The sequence below is a fragment of the Symphodus melops genome (assembly GCF_947650265.1).
Source record: "Symphodus melops genome assembly, chromosome: 7".
NCBI lineage: Eukaryota > Metazoa > Chordata > Actinopteri > Labriformes > Labridae > Symphodus > Symphodus melops.
Genome location: NC_136697.1, coordinates 27436653 through 27452317, shown reverse-complemented (window position 1 = coordinate 27452317; position 15665 = coordinate 27436653). Strand labels below are relative to the sequence as shown.

General features: G+C 40.2%; 1 protein-coding gene across 1 annotated transcript; it reads left to right on the top strand.

Moving 5' to 3' along the window:
• Positions 1-12014: 12014 nt before the first annotated feature.
• On the top strand, positions 12015-14966 carry LOC306826291 (GTPase IMAP family member 7-like; the record flags this gene model as incomplete). Its single annotated transcript, XM_079347490.1, has 2 exons — positions 12015-12073; positions 13942-14966. The coding sequence occupies exons 1-2, from the start codon at positions 12058-12060 to the stop codon at positions 14964-14966; spliced, it is 1041 nt and encodes a 346-aa protein (XP_079203616.1). The 5' UTR covers positions 12015-12057.
• Between the last annotated feature and the right edge of the window lie 699 nt (positions 14967-15665).

The window sequence follows — 15665 nt, the reverse complement described above, 5'->3', positions numbered from 1 at the left end:
CTGAATACTTGTAAAGCAAACTGCATCATCCAAATGTGCTTTAACCTGATTTGACTTCATCCATTTAATAAAATGTTGTATCAGAGTCTGTAGTTTTATTTGTGAACAAAGAGAGACGAGAGACTGGAATTCAGGTTGATCAATATTGATTAATGTTGGGTCTTTGTAACATTATATAACAAAGAGTAAGGTCTTTAATCTTCTTTTTTAACTACAAGTGTGCTGGTTGTGTACTCACCATTGTGTTGTTTGATGAAGCAGGTAGAAAAACTCCCTTTTGGCTCCAGCAGCTGTTTATTCTGATAATAACAGAAGAAGAATTAGATCAGTCACACAGACACTTTGGTGGTTAACAGCTCTAACATTCACACAGCAGGGACAGGATCATGTAGACTGGACAAACATTTAACATGTATAAAATGTAAGTCTCTGTCACAGACACTTCTGTGGTAATAAACTCCAGTATTTATTTAAACAGAGAAAAAGAAAATCAAACTAACAGTTGGTGAAGTCAGCGACACAACAACAACAAATGATGAAGCTAAGACTCAGCTAGCAAAGCATAAAAACGTGCTGAGTTTAAATAACTCAACTAAAACAAATTAATTTTATCACCAAAGTGTTTGATAATTATAGTAAGAGGGTTTCTGAAACATGAGACATGAATTAAACTTACTTTTACTCAGAAAAACTCACTTATTTTAACGTTTTTTACCGGAGCTTTTAAGAACTCAACTCACCACGGAGAGTGTAGCCTAGCAACGGGCACGAGGATAGGAGAGTGTAGCCTAGCAACCGGACACGGGGCTCATGACGCACCTCTGCAGGGGCCCCAGCAGAGGGCGCTCATGGTACTTACAAAATAAAAGCACATGGTATCAAATACATTACAAACAGCATTAAATACGATTAAAATATTAAAGTAAGAATGAATTATAGTAGATGATGATAAGTGGAATCATTAAGCCTGCTGAAAAAGATTGTGTCAATGTTTTAAACCATTGTGTCATTACTCTCATTTTGTTTTAATCAATAGCCCATCATGAAGTTGTAGCCCAGCGTAATTATTTCACACTATTACCACAATTTTCCAAACAGCCGTGTCTCAGTTACAGGCTCTATCACAGAGTTAGATTCAGAGGACAGCGACGACGTGAGATGTAAAAGGGCATGTAACAGATGAAAGCAGACATGTGAACAGATATCATATATACATGTATATCATGTCAACAGACATGCGGTAAACTATTTGAAACAGATGTAAACAGAGCTGTAGAGCCAGAGAAGATATAAGTGGACAGTGATCGGACTAAGATGTAATCAGACTTAACATATAACAAGAAGCGTGTCATAAAACGGTCCAGTTTAAAAGGGATTTAAGGTTTGGATGCCTCAAGCAGACCTTCAACACCACAGGACTTTGCACCTCCACATCAGCTTCATTTTACAACAACTGTTTCTAATAACAGATCAAAATAAGCACCAATACACCCCACTCTTAAATGGGCGATGAACTTAAATACCTCTGATTAGTGCTTTAATCAAGGAGGGCTGCATTTTTTAACTTCAAACATTTGACCATTCGCTATTGAAAAAAAACCCTGCAGGAGGCTGCATCTGTATATAGCTTAATGGCAGACGAAGATTCAAGCGTGCCATCATAGAAGAATGAGAGCCATTCCAACAGCACAGAAGGGACCAGAAAAGGAGCTTGGACCTGCTGCCTGCATGAGTTTTAACCACATCCTGGAGTTTCTCTACAGTTGCTTTTATTCAGGCTACTTCCATCAGAGTTGGAAGAACAATGGAGCTAGCTTTCAAACGTGGCATGCAGAGGGAGCAGAGAAGCATAGGGCAGTTTACATAGGCCACATAATAACTATTTAGCCGATAGGATGCTTTTCACAGATCAGCTGGCCATCAGCTAATGATAGGCAGTCGTCTGCTTACCTCTTGTGCTGAGCAACTTGGTCCTGTATTTAATGACATTTTTCAGCTCTCCCTCTGTCAACAGAGAGTGCCAAAGCTTTGGAAACAGTCCATAATTATCCCTGTTGCCTAACAAAATAAGCCTGATTTCAGGCCAGTTGCTCTGACCTCCTTAGTGATGAAATGCTTTGAAAAGTTGATGAAAAAAGAACTTCTCAAAAAAGCAAAAACAGAGTATTCTTGATCCGCTGCAGTTTGCTTACAGAGCTAAGCGAGGTGTGGAGGATGCCACTGCCACTCTGTTGAACCTGATATTTAGACACCTTGAAGGTTCTAAAACACATGCAAGGATTTTATCTGTTGATTTTTCATCTGCTTTTATCTCAATCTTTATTTGTATAGCGTCAATTCACAAGAGGTGTTATCTCGAGACACGGGAGGGGTTAACACAATTTAACCTAACATTTTAGTAGACAAGCTTTTTTTTTATTGGTGTGATAAGGTGACAAACAAAAACAAGGGGAGGGGATTTAGACAGTTACAAAATGCTACAGAAAATAAGTAAATCAGGTAATGCAAAATTGAGATTTCAATAAACATCAACTGACAACAACTAGCACAGATAGTAGAAAACTACACAAGATATAATAATAATTTAAAATGAAAAAAAGAAAGAAAGTAGACAAGCTTTTAAAAAATGTTAACTTACATTTTAACCTCGTGGGATGGATCCTCGATTTATTTTAACCTGCAGAACCCAGAGAGTCAGGGTGATTGGGCTGTTGTCATAGGAGATGTCATCTTTGACAGGTTCACCTCAGGGGTGTGTCCTTTCACCCCTGCTCTACATTCTTTACATTGAGGATCGTCGCAGTCGGCATGACGACAGATATAGCTTAAAATTTGCTGACGACTCTGCTATTGTCAGCCTCCTCCGTGCTGATGAGAATGTCCACGGTCCTGTCTTAGACGGCTTACTTGCAACTGAACGTGTCTAAGACGAGCACTCTTTTGTCCCCGGGGTCATTTCCCTCCTTAGTTCTGGTCGAGGGGGGAGATAGTTGTTACTCAGGGATGCTGCTGCTGTGTTTCACTGTGTCTGACCTCTGCTGAGTCTCTTTGCTCAGTATCTGCTGGTTTCTTCTGCAGGCTGATCTTCGTGGGGTTTTTGTATAACGTACTGATTGTGTCGTAAAGTGCACTTTATAAAATTATTCTGTGGATGTAGATCTCAGTGTGCTGCCAGCTTTGGGTGGATTCTGCACTTTACTTTGACTTGAATGTGAGTTGCTTTGAGCCTCAGTCAATGATCATGTTGTTGTTCCTCTATTTATAATGAATTTAGTGATTCACGATTGTCATGTTATGAATTGTTTTGTACTCTTGTCTGCTGTCATTGTTCTGACTTGTTGCACAACAAGTCGCCCTACAGAGACTGGATATTCAAGGCGTGCAAGAAAACAAAAAGGAGAGGATCAAGTGTGTGAATTACAGTATGTAAAGTATTCACTGTAATGCTGCTGAGAGGAGCAAACAGGGAGAGTTCTGTGCATTTATAAGGAAGTGTTGTCACAGACAGAATAAAAACATTTCTTCTTCAGCTCAGAAACAAACCAGCTGCTCTCTCTAACAGCCAAACATGGCCGACAATAAAGGTATCTTAGTACGTTTAATTTATTAAGTAGCATAAACCCTCTATCTAAGTTTATGTTTATAGAGGGACCATTACATGATTCATAACGCACAAATATTAAACTAAAGGGTAGAAATGGATGAAATCATTCCATCTGAATTCATCCGCCAAGGTGTTGACGCGCAGCTTTATGCAGATGATGCTGTAATTTTTACAAAAGCCAGGTCTGATATGGAAGTATCCGGAAAGTTGACATCTGCAATAATCTCTGTGAACAAGTGGCTCACCAAGTCATGTCTTCTTCTAAATAAAAAAAAAACTGTTTGTATGGTATTCTCAAAGCGTCCAAAAGTGTTGTCAAGTTCAAATATATTTCTGAAAGGTGAGGAGCTCCAGCTTGTACATGAATTTAAATATCTTGGTGTCACCCTTGACTCAAATTCAACTTTTAAAAAACATGTTAAAAAATAATGTAAAACAGTTTAAATCTTGTTAATTTTAGACATAAGATCGTTACTCCCAGAGAGGGTTGCAAAAATGTTTCTTCATTGTACGATTTTTTCTCACATAGAATATTTCATCACCAACTGGTCACTGGCCAGCTTAAGTAAACTAAAACCAATATAATCTCTCTTCAAAAAAGCTGTAAAAGTATTGGATAGGAAATCCTTTTCCACTCATCACTGCCCTTTTCTCAAGAAATACAACATTTTAAGTTTTGATCATTGTAAAAAGTTTAAACTTGCTTGTTCTGTATATCAGAGTCTGCATGGACTTGTTCCAGCTCCTTTGGGTGAGTTCATGATGTTCAGATCCAGCACCAGTGGGAGAATAACCAGAGCTCTCACTAGAGGTGACACAGACACAACCTTTAGTAATCAGGTGTTATCAGTCAAAGGTCCTGAGGTCTGGAATGAGATTCCAGCTCCAATAAGAGACTGTACCACGTTTAGCACCTTTAAAGTCAATCTGAAAAAGTGGCTGAAAAGAAACCAGATCTGTCAGCACTCATTTTAAATTGAAGCTTTTATGTGTCTTCTCAGTGTTCTTGGCTGCCATCATTGGTGTGTGTCAGTTGTCCTGTTCTTCTATCATGTTGTAAATCTTTTCTGTTGTTGTTATTGTAATGTAATGTGTTATTTCTTCTGACCTGCCAGGGACTGCAGATGGAAAGTAGCCGTTGGCTAATTCTGGCACATTTACATTTATATGTTGATTAATATGCACTGTCCCTTTTAAATAAATACATTAAAAATTAAGAATGGTGGTGAATGGAAAAGTCGGGGTCTTTACTGATTTAAAAGCTTAAAATATGCTTAAAACACTAATTTAAAATAAACACAATTTAAGGTCAATGTCAGTTTTGTTTATATAGCACATTTAAAACAGCGAGTGGCTAACCAAGTTTATGGCCCTGAACAGTTAATCACTCACCCACTTTTATATAGGTTGAGTGAGCCTTGATTCTTAATCACCTAAATTGTCTTCTCCTTAAAAAGAATTGGTTACTAGACTAGATGTCTTTCTTATATTAAGAAACAGGCCAGGCAGGATGTGTCTTCCCCTACAGGAGGTGAAAGGATTCGGGAGTTTGATGCACCAATGAGAGAAGGGGAACCACTCATCCGAAGACGCATAATTTGGAAGTTGGCCCAATCGGAGGAAGAAAACTGCACATTCTTGAATGCATTATTTGGTTAGATATTCTCTGTCGAGTGTATAAAAGGGTTCAAGGAAAGATAGTCGGGGCTCAGACTTCGTGAACTGATCCAGCATCTGTCTGTTGTCAGGGACGCGTAGTGTTGAACCCAGAGACTCTGTAACTTCTATTCTTGATTCATCGGGTTAATAAACTCTGTTAACCTGAAAGAGACGCCTCCAGTCATTCCTCTCATCCCATCAAAAGAATGCGCAGAGATTTGAGGTAATTATTTAGAGGAGTCAGATTTCTATTAACAACATTTAGGAAAAGGATGAAATAGCTACTTTTATCCTTCAATACCAACTTTTATCCTTCACTTGGTGACCCCGACGATGGGGGATGAGGTTTGATGGAGGACGTAAGTATTGATTAATTTATAAAAAAAATTGAAATATGTTTAATTCAAATGTATTAATTTCTTATGGTAGTAAAACGACTGCATTGAAGTCTATGGTACAACGTCCAGACCTATCCAGACATCGAGAGGCCTCACAAAAACCAAAGGTGAACACAAACCTTTTCCATAAAATTGTGCACATTGGAAAATCTAAATTATCGTTGTCTGGTTTGGGTATAGACAGTGTTAATGTCTAAATTTAGAAAATTGAATCAAGAATACAAGTAAGCGATCGAACAGAATGCCGTACGAAGAGAAGTCAGGGGCGAGAGACTGACTATGAAACCAGGGGCGAGAGACTGGTTAGAAAATCAGGTGCGAGAGACTGACAAAGAAACCAGGGGCGAGAGACTGGTTAGAAAGCCAGGGGCGAGAGACTGGCTGGGATAAATGTTGGGCTGGGTCTTTTCTTCTGACACTGAATGACAATGTAATGAAGGCAACAGGTTGAGCGCTGGTCATTTCAGTCGACAGAGAACTGTGTGTGGTATCATTGGGGAGGCGGTGAATCAGCAGAAGTGTATTAAAACTGTTTGTGAGTCTGGGATAGAACCCCCAGTGACTGGCCGCAGTTGTCATTAGGACTGCTGTAGAAGCTTGCCAGTTAGGACTCCAAATAGAGCATTGCGTCTATACATTTTCTGCTGTTCACATGTATATAGTGTTTTCTGTTGTGTGTTAATTTGAACTTAAGTTCTGTTCCTTAAGTTCAAGTACAAATATTTAGAGATATATGTTTTTTTATTCCGTTCATTGCACCTCCTTTCTCTTTTCTCTCACTGGTTCAGAGAGTGGAAAGGGGAAAGGTAGGGCTTTTTCTTCTACCCTGTTACCGGTATTTTGAGCCACACCTTTAGCTCTACCTGGTAAACCCGTGAGTAGATGTGTGTGTGTGCTGGAGGAGTTTTTGGATGTGTGTGTGTGAGTGCTGTGCTGAGTAGGTGTGTGTGAGTGCTGTGCTGAGTAGATGTGTGTGTGTGTGTGTGTGTGCTGTTGATGTCTGTTGATGTGTGTGTTTGTGTGCTGTGTGGTAAATCATGTGTGTGAAGGCCTGTGTAATTATTTTGTTTGAGTGTGATTGATAATAGAATTTTTGTGTTATTAAATAGGCAATAATAGTGGAACATTTACTGAAGGAGAGGAGAAAATCTTTTAAAACTCTTCTAAAAGGTTTAAAATAGATGAACTATACATTTGCATAGTTCAAAGGAGGAGTTCCTTTTTAACTGCTAGAAGATTCATTTTGGGTTTTGGCTGTTGATTGGAAGAGTGGGACTCTGGTCTGTGTGCTTGTTGGCTCGGTGCACTGGGTTGATATGCACCTTTAAAGGAGAGATTAGATAGGGTGTTTTACAGGAGAGAAGACGGCCCCACCCTTTCTTAGCCCATTCAGTATCACCCCACAGTCCTCACTGTTGTTGCTTTGTTTTTATGTAGTTAAATGTGTTCATGTTTTATAGTGTTTTTCTTGTTGTTATATAGACATATTATATAGCTAAATTTAAGTATTGATTAATTCAAGGAGCGCAGGAAATGAGGTAGCTGTCGTAGATCACTAGTACTTATTTGCATGCATTGATTATACAAACAACCTACTTTGTTTTTTACATTCTTAAAATAGAAAACCAAAAATTACTTTATTTTGGCCCCATAGCTTAGACAATAATTTAAACTTCATAATTATGTTCACCTTGCTGACATTTCAACTATTTCTAGACTGTTTACGAGTGATGTTTAAAGAATTAGACTGGAAATTTAACTGATATGACTGACAAACTGTACACAAAAATGAAGTCAACTTAGATGGTGCTACACTTGTTGGCATGTTCTTAATATAAGGTTGTACTAGGGGGGGCATAGCTTTAGTTCAAACAAGCAGTCCTAGTAGCAGGCCTCCCAGAATCAGTAAAAGCAGAACTAGTTGAAATGCCTGGTTTTAATAGTGTATCGCTCCCCAGATGGGAGATGCACGTCTTACATCACTTACGCTCACATAAACAACAGCAAACAGCAGATGATAGAGTTAATAAGACTTAGAGCTGCACCTCCTAAAGATGCAGCTTCAAGAGGCAGAGGCTACTTTATGAAGCCAACCAAAAACGTTCTGGTGTTTAATCTGGAGCAACCATATGCTCAGCAGCCATATCACTCTTATGGGAGGAGTACAGGGTACAATTTCAATCCGTACAGGCGTGGTTACAGGGGATATGGTGGACTTGGCTGATGTGGGTTTGCTCCAGGTCCACAGAATCAAGGATGTTTTTATTGTGGGACACTCGACCACTGGGCCAGACACCGCCCAGGACAGTGGGCTGCTCCGGCCCTCCCTCACAGGGCCCTCAGAAGCAGCAAGCAGCATGGTTCTTATTAGTACCAGCCTCCTAATGGACAAGGAGCCACCCAGGTGTGACAGCAGCCTGGTTAAATGTCAAGGGTCATCCAGAGTGCTTTAAGGGAGAGGGTTTGGCAGAGCCCCTCCAAACAAAGACTGTTGAATTCATGCAGCTCTATGGTTGACACAAGACTATGTTACTCCACTCTCGCTGGTGATGTTTCACAACCTTCAATCTTCATCGCAATGTGTTCCAGTGGTGGAGTTCACGGGTACACCAACGACCATTCCCAGAGACACTTGAAAAAGGGGACATTCTTGCTTTTTACAACTTTTGGGAAACTTGGGTGCAGTCCATCCAGCCTTTAGTCCCTCCAAAAGACCTGTACCATGTCACTTTAAATTACATTTGTACTCCCAACTTTGAGTATCATGATGCTTTTGAAGCATGTTGTTAACTCTCACTGGTGTGTTACCTCTCTCTGTATTCTTATGGGCCTAGAGCGTGTTGTGGCTGCTGTTCATTTGACCTCTAACAGATAGAATGGTTTTAATTCTCAGAATATTTTACTCCATTCTTCTTAGATGTTTCTGAAAAAGGGGGTGTTGTTAATGCGGCCCTTTTTCAGAAAAAAGGGGGATATAGACGGGTATTGATGCATAATATATGTAGTTGCTGTAGTAAAAGCTCTTGTAAAGACAACACATAGTGTGACTTCCCTCATCTTATCTAAAGCATTCGTCGTGACAAATCTCAGACAAACAAAGTTGTAAATAGTTTTGTTCCATCCACACATTATTTACACTTCAGAAAGCATCAACATAGCTGACTAAATGAACCTTTACTTCTCACATCTGTGAAGAACAAGTCCAGAAATATGTCAAACTAAGGGCTAATTTGTCAAATGTATTTATTGCTCATTTAGAGGTGAGAACGTTTTTTACAGATGTCTGTTGTTTTAGACATCCAGAGAAACTGTTCCGCTTACCTCTGAGTAAACTAGAAAAGTAGAAGATTCCCTTCATCACAAAAAGTAAAAGTACTAGATAAAGCATTGAAAGCAGCAAAATGTGACATAGATAGACACTTTAATGATCCTAAAGGAAGAATTTAAAGGTAATAGTGAGTGAAAGAAGGTGACAGAAAGTAAAAGTGGTTCAGATGAACCTGTTGGTGGATGTGAAGAAGAGAAAGTGCAGAAAGAAGGAATTAAGTAAGTGATTAGAAAGAGTTCAGGAAGTGATGAGACAGATGAGGGTGAGAGTTTGAGACAGAGAGATTGAGAGGAGATTTAATGTCTACTTATATTTTGTTTTTGTTAATGGGGTACAAAACAATATGTTTGCAGGATACGTCTTTGTAAATATTTTCCTTCAATGAATAAAAAAAAAGAGAGACATTAATAAGTAACTTTTACTTACAGTAGATTTTCAATGAGCTAGTTTTTATTTTCTTTTGAGTGCATGTTTAGACTGACTTTGAGTATTTTAGTAAAATATTAGTAAATAATAGTACCTTTACTTGTAAGAATACTTTAGTTCTTTTTATACCTCTGACTGAGACTGAGTTTAAGGCCCTGAACAGTTAATTACTCATCCACTTTTATATAGGTTGAGTGAGCCTTGATTCTTAATCACCTAAATTGTCTTCTCCTTAAAAAGAATTAGTTACTAGACTAGATGTCTTTCTTATGATAAGAAACAGGCCAGGCAGGATGTGTCTTCCCCTACAGGAGGTGAAAGGATTCGGGAGTTTGATGCACCAATGAGGAAAGGAGAACCACTCATCCGAAGACGCATAATTTGGAAGTTGCCCCAATCGCAGGAAGGAAACCGCACATTCTTGAATGCATTATTTGGTTAGATATTCTCTGTCGAGTGTATAAAAGGGTTCAAGGAAAGATAGTCGGGGCTCAGACTTCGTGAACTGATCCAGCATCTGTCTGTTGTCAGGGACGCGTAGTGTTGAACCCAGAGACTCTGTAACTTCTATTCTTGATTCATCAGGTTAATAAACTCTGTTAACCTGAAAGAGACGTCTTCAGTCATTCCTCTCATCCCATCAAAAGAATGCGCAGAGATTTGAGGTAATTACACTCAACAAAAATATAAACGCAACACTTTTGTTTTTGCTCCCATTTGTCATGAGATGGACTCAAAGATCTAAAATTCATTCCAGATACACAATATTACCATTTCTCTCAAACATTGTTCATAAATCTGTCTAAATGTGTGATAGTGAGCACTTTTGCTTTGCTGAGACAATCCATCCCACCTCACAGGTGTGCCACATCAAGATGCTCATCAGACACCATGATTAGTGCATAGGTGTACCTTAGACTGTCCACAATAAAAGGCCACCCTGAAATGTGCAGTTTTTGCTTTATTGAGGGTCTGGGGACTCAGAACCAGTCAGTATCTGGTGTGACCACCATTTGCCTCATGCAGTGCAACACATCTTCTTCGCATAGAGTTTATCAGATTGTCAATTGTGGCCTGTGGAATGTTGGTCCACTCCTCTTCAATGGCTGTGCGAAGTTGCTGGATATTAGTGGGAACTGGTACGCGCTGTCGTATACGCCGGTCAAGCACATCCCAAACATGCTCAATGGGTGACATGTCCGGTGAGTATGCTGGCCATGCAAGAACTGGGACATTTTCAGCTTCCAAGAATTGTGTACAGATCCTTGCAACATGGGGCCGTGCATTATCTTGCTGAAACATGAGGTGATGTTCATGGATGTATGGCACAACAATGGGCCTCAGGATCTCATCACGGTATCTCTGTGCATTCAAAATGCCATCAATAAAATGCACCTGTGTTCTTCGTCCATAACAGATGCCTGCCCATACCATAACCCCACCACCACCATGGGCCACTCGATCCACAACATTGACATCAGCAAAGCGCTCACCCACACGACGCCACACACGCTGTCTGCCATCTGCCCTGAACAATGTAAACCGAGATTCATCCGTGAAGAGAACACCTCTCCAACGTGCCAGACGCCATCGAATGTGAGCATTTGCCCACTCAAGTCTGTTACGGCGACGATCTGGAGTCAGGTTAAGACCCCGATGAGGACGACGAGCATGCAGTTGAGCTTCCCTGAGACGGTTTCTGACAGTTTGTGCAGAAATTCTTTGGTTATGCAAACCAATTGTTTCAGCAGCTGTCTGAGTAGCTGGTCTCAGACGATCTTGGAGGTGAACCTGCTGGATGTGGAGGTCCTGGGCTGGTGTGGTTACACGTGGTCTGCGGTTGTGAGGCCGGTTGGATGTACTGCCATATTCTCTGAAACGCCTTTGGAGACGGCTTATGGTGGAGAAATGAACATTCAATGCCCGAGCAACAGATCTGGTTGACATTCCTGCTGTCAGCATGCCAATTGCACGCTCCCTCAATGCTTGCGCCATCTGTGGCATTTTGCTGTGAGACAAAACTGCACATTTCAGAGTGGCCTTTTATTGTGGGCAGTATAAGGTACACCTGTGCACTAATCATGGTGTCTGATGAGCATCTTGATGTGGCACACCTGTGAGGTGGGATGGATTGTCTCAGCAAAGCAAAAGTGCTCACTATCACACATTTAGACAGATTTATGAACAATGTTTGAGAGAAATGGTAATAGTGTGTATCTGGAATGAATTTTAGATCTTTGAGTCCATCTCATGACAAATGGGAGCAAAAACAAAAGTGTTGCGTTTATATTTTTGTTGAGTGTATTTAGAGGAGTCAGATTTCTATTAACAACATTTAGGAAAAGGATGAAATAGCAACTTTTATCCTTCAATACCAACTTTTATCCTTCATAAGCCACGGGGGCGGCACCTTTACATTTCCTGAATTAAAATAACTGGTGGTGTTCAATGTCAACACTGAGGGGGGGGGGGAGCAGAGTTTAGTGCAGGAGGACTGGATATTCAAGGTGTGCAAGATTCTTGAAAAATAAATGCCAAGGATTTCAATCCCTTTGAAAGTGTTCACTTGATGGGTTGTCACAGACAGACTGAACACTTCTTCAGCTTAGAAACACACCATCTGCTCTCTCCAACACCTAAATATGGCCAACAAAAAAGGTAAGTTAGCACATTTAAATTTAAGTCTCAGTTAATGGCCTATTAGCTTTAAACCACGGTCGTATAGAGTAAGGTGCTCGACTGATTTGAGAAAAGGTCCACTGTGCGTACATCCCTTAATGCACAGTGCACAATCTATCTATCCATCTAAATGTCTGTCTGTCTGTCTGTCTGTCTGTCTGTCTGTCTGTCTGTCTGTCTGTCTGTCTGTCTGTCTGTCTGTCTGTATTGCCCCAAACCTCTGCACAGCAGTGTAAATGTGGTGAAATCCGAGAAGAGTAGAGAATCTGAAGTGATTTCAGAATATGTTTGCTCAGAACTGAAATGCTTCTTGACACTTTGTTTTGTATGTGTTTTACACACACAGACACTTTTTTCCAATTTTGACTGTTATGTAACCAAGACTTTTGACAAAAAAATGATTTTTGGGGCTATCCTCAAAACATTCAGGGCAGCCCCTATAAAAATGACCTGGCGACACCCCGTCTTACAGTTTATTTTATTGTAAATTATTACCCCCAGAAACTTTTTCTATATCCAGCCCATCTACTTGTATTTGTACTTTTATATTCTAATTCGGTTGCCGAATAACATGAATTTTGTTTTACTTAAGTTTAATAATAATTTGTTTCTGTCAAACCACATTTCACGTCCCCTGAACATAAATACGAGAGTCATCTGCAAATAAAACTAATTTTAATATTGTTGAGACTTTGCACATGGCTTTAATATGAAGTATTAGTTTCTGACCTAACAGTGACCCCTGGTGGACGCCACAAGCAATGTCAAAGCATGAAGATGAATATCCCCCAACTTCACAAATAGTTTTCTGTTACTCAAATAACTTCTCACCCAGTGCAACACTCCTCATACCACGCCGTTCCAATTTTTGATTAATGTGTTATGATCGATTTTGTCTGTGTTTTGTTCGTGTTTGTGATCTTCTCAATTGATTCTGTTAATGACAGTGATGTTGACCTGTTCGCTCTGAATCCGTATTGACTGCCAGAAAGTCACATTTGTTTGTTGATGAATATGTCTAACCTAGAATTTTGGAGAATTGTGTAAGTAAAGAAACAGGCCTGTAATTTGTGAAGTGGTGTCAATCCCCAGTTTTGTACAGCAGGAAAACCTTAGTGATTTTCATGTTGTCAGAAAATGTACCAGTTTGGAATGATAAGTTACAGATGTATGTTGGTGGTTCTGAAATCCCCTCAATTACTTTCTTTTAATGATTTTCACATCAATTTCATAAGTATCAGTCGATGTTTTGTATTTACATTTAAATATAAAAACTGGTTGGTGGTCACTGATATCATTGATTAATAGTCCGCTCACTGTTTTATTATCAATATCATTGGTGAATATGTTATTGATTAAAATAGCACAATGGGATGTGATTCTACGAGGTGTGGTGATTTTGGGATGTGAACTCATGCTGTACATTGTATTGATGAATTCGTCCGTCGTGCTTATTTGGATTTAATAGATCAATATTTGAGTCGTCCATTTATTTCAAACATTTTTAGGAAGAAAAAGCGATACTGCATGATCATCAGACAAACTGTCTAACAGCCTGATGATTTATATAGTTACATTTATATGTCACTTTTGATCTCCTACTAATAAGCAAATTTTTCAGTAGAAATAGTAAAATAATCATTAAGTGCTCGCGAGATGACATAGTCTGGACCTGTTTGTTCAAAATTAATCCAACAGGATTAAAGCGCTCAGATCAGATTTATTCTGGAATCTGAAATCTGGTTGTTCAAACAAATGAAACAAAATAAGAGAACAAATGGATTAGATCAGGTTTAGATAATCACATTTATACCCTTAATTTTGTTCTTTTATTTTCCTCCATTCAGAACCAACCATTTACAACAATGAAGAGATCCGGATCGTGATGGTGGGGAAGAGCGGAGCTGGGAAGAGCGCCGCAGGAAACACCATCCTGGGAGAGGAAAGATTTGAATCAAGGTTCTCCTTTAAATCTGTGACAGAAGACTGCTCTAAGGAGGACGGTGAGGTGGATGATCAGAAGGTTTCTGTCATCGACACTCCAGGTCTGTTTGACAACAACACTGACAAACAGACAACGAAAAGACATCTCGCCCTGTGTATGTCATATGCTTCTCCTGGACCCCACATCTTCCTGATCGTCATCAAACTGGGCCGATTCACAGAAGAAGAAAAAAAGACGGTGGAGGAGATTCAGGAAATCTTTGGAGAGGAAGCAGACAAATTCAGCATGGTTCTCTTTACCCATGGTGACCTGCTTGGAGGACAAGCTATCGAGGAGATCTTAGGGGAAAGTGAAGACCTGCAGGAGCTCGTGGCCAAATGTAACAACCAGTACCAAGTCTTTGATAACAAGCTCTCTGATCGTTCTCAGGTCACTGAGCTCATCAACAAGATCAGAAAAATAACAGAAAAGAACAGAGGAAACCATTACACCTCTGAGATGTTTCAGGAGGCAGAGAGGGCGATTGAAGAGGAGAAACAAAGAATCCTGAAAGAGAGAGAGGAGCAAATGCGCAGAGAGCGGGAGGAACTGGAGAGTAAAATAAAAGAAGAATATGAGCAAAAGTTAAAGAAAGCGAAAGAAAATGCGCAGAAGCAGAAAGAGCTGAGAAAAGCTCAACAAAAAGAATTAGAAGAGAAAACTGAAGCACTGAAGAAAGAACAGGAAGAGAAGGCTAGAAGAGAGGCAGAGAAGAGAAATGGATGGCTCAAACAGATTACTGTTGGTGTTTGGTCGGCTGTTGGGGCCTTCGGGGGAGCGGTGGTTGCAGGGGCTGTGGGGGCTTCGGCGGTTGTTGCGGCTCCTGTCGTGATTGGAGGAGCCGCGGTGAGTGGGGTTACTATGAAGGTGATAACAGATAAGATTTAAGATTAGCGAGGGGAGCTACATACCTTACCTGCTCTTACCTGTGTCTGTCCTCCAGCTGAAACATCCGAGTTTCTTTGATGTCTAAAGTCATGGTTTCAGACATCTGTCCTGGTTCTCTGCTGAGATTTGGACAGGTACACGTTCTCTCTGTAGCAGCCCTCAGACAGACCCCTCTCAATAAGAGGGAAGCAACACCCTGCATCCTATCTGAAAGGCTCTTACATTATTATCTTCCTGTGACTGTTTCACAATAAAAGTCCCTCAGTGTTCAACCTGCAAATGTTTATGATTGAAATTAAATGTTTTTATGATGTAACAAATGTACTTTCATGTCATCAAACTCGGGCAAACTGCATCATCCAAATGTGCTTCAACCTGATTTGACTTCATCCATTCAATAAAATGTTGTATCAGAGTCTGTAGTTTTATTTGTGAACAAAGAGAGACGAGAGACTGGAATTCAGGTTGATCAATGTTGATTAATGTTGGGTCTTTGAAAGTAAGGGAGGCCGTCAAGCTGAAGAAGGAGTCCTATCGGGCGTTGCTAGCGCATAGGACTCCTGAGGCAGCTGACGGGTACCGGCAGGCCAGGCGTTCCGCAGCCCGGGTGGTCGTGGAGGCAAAAACTCTGACCTGGGAGGAGTTTGGGGAGGCCATGGAGGAGGACTTTCGGTCAGCCTCGAGGAAATTCTGGCAAAC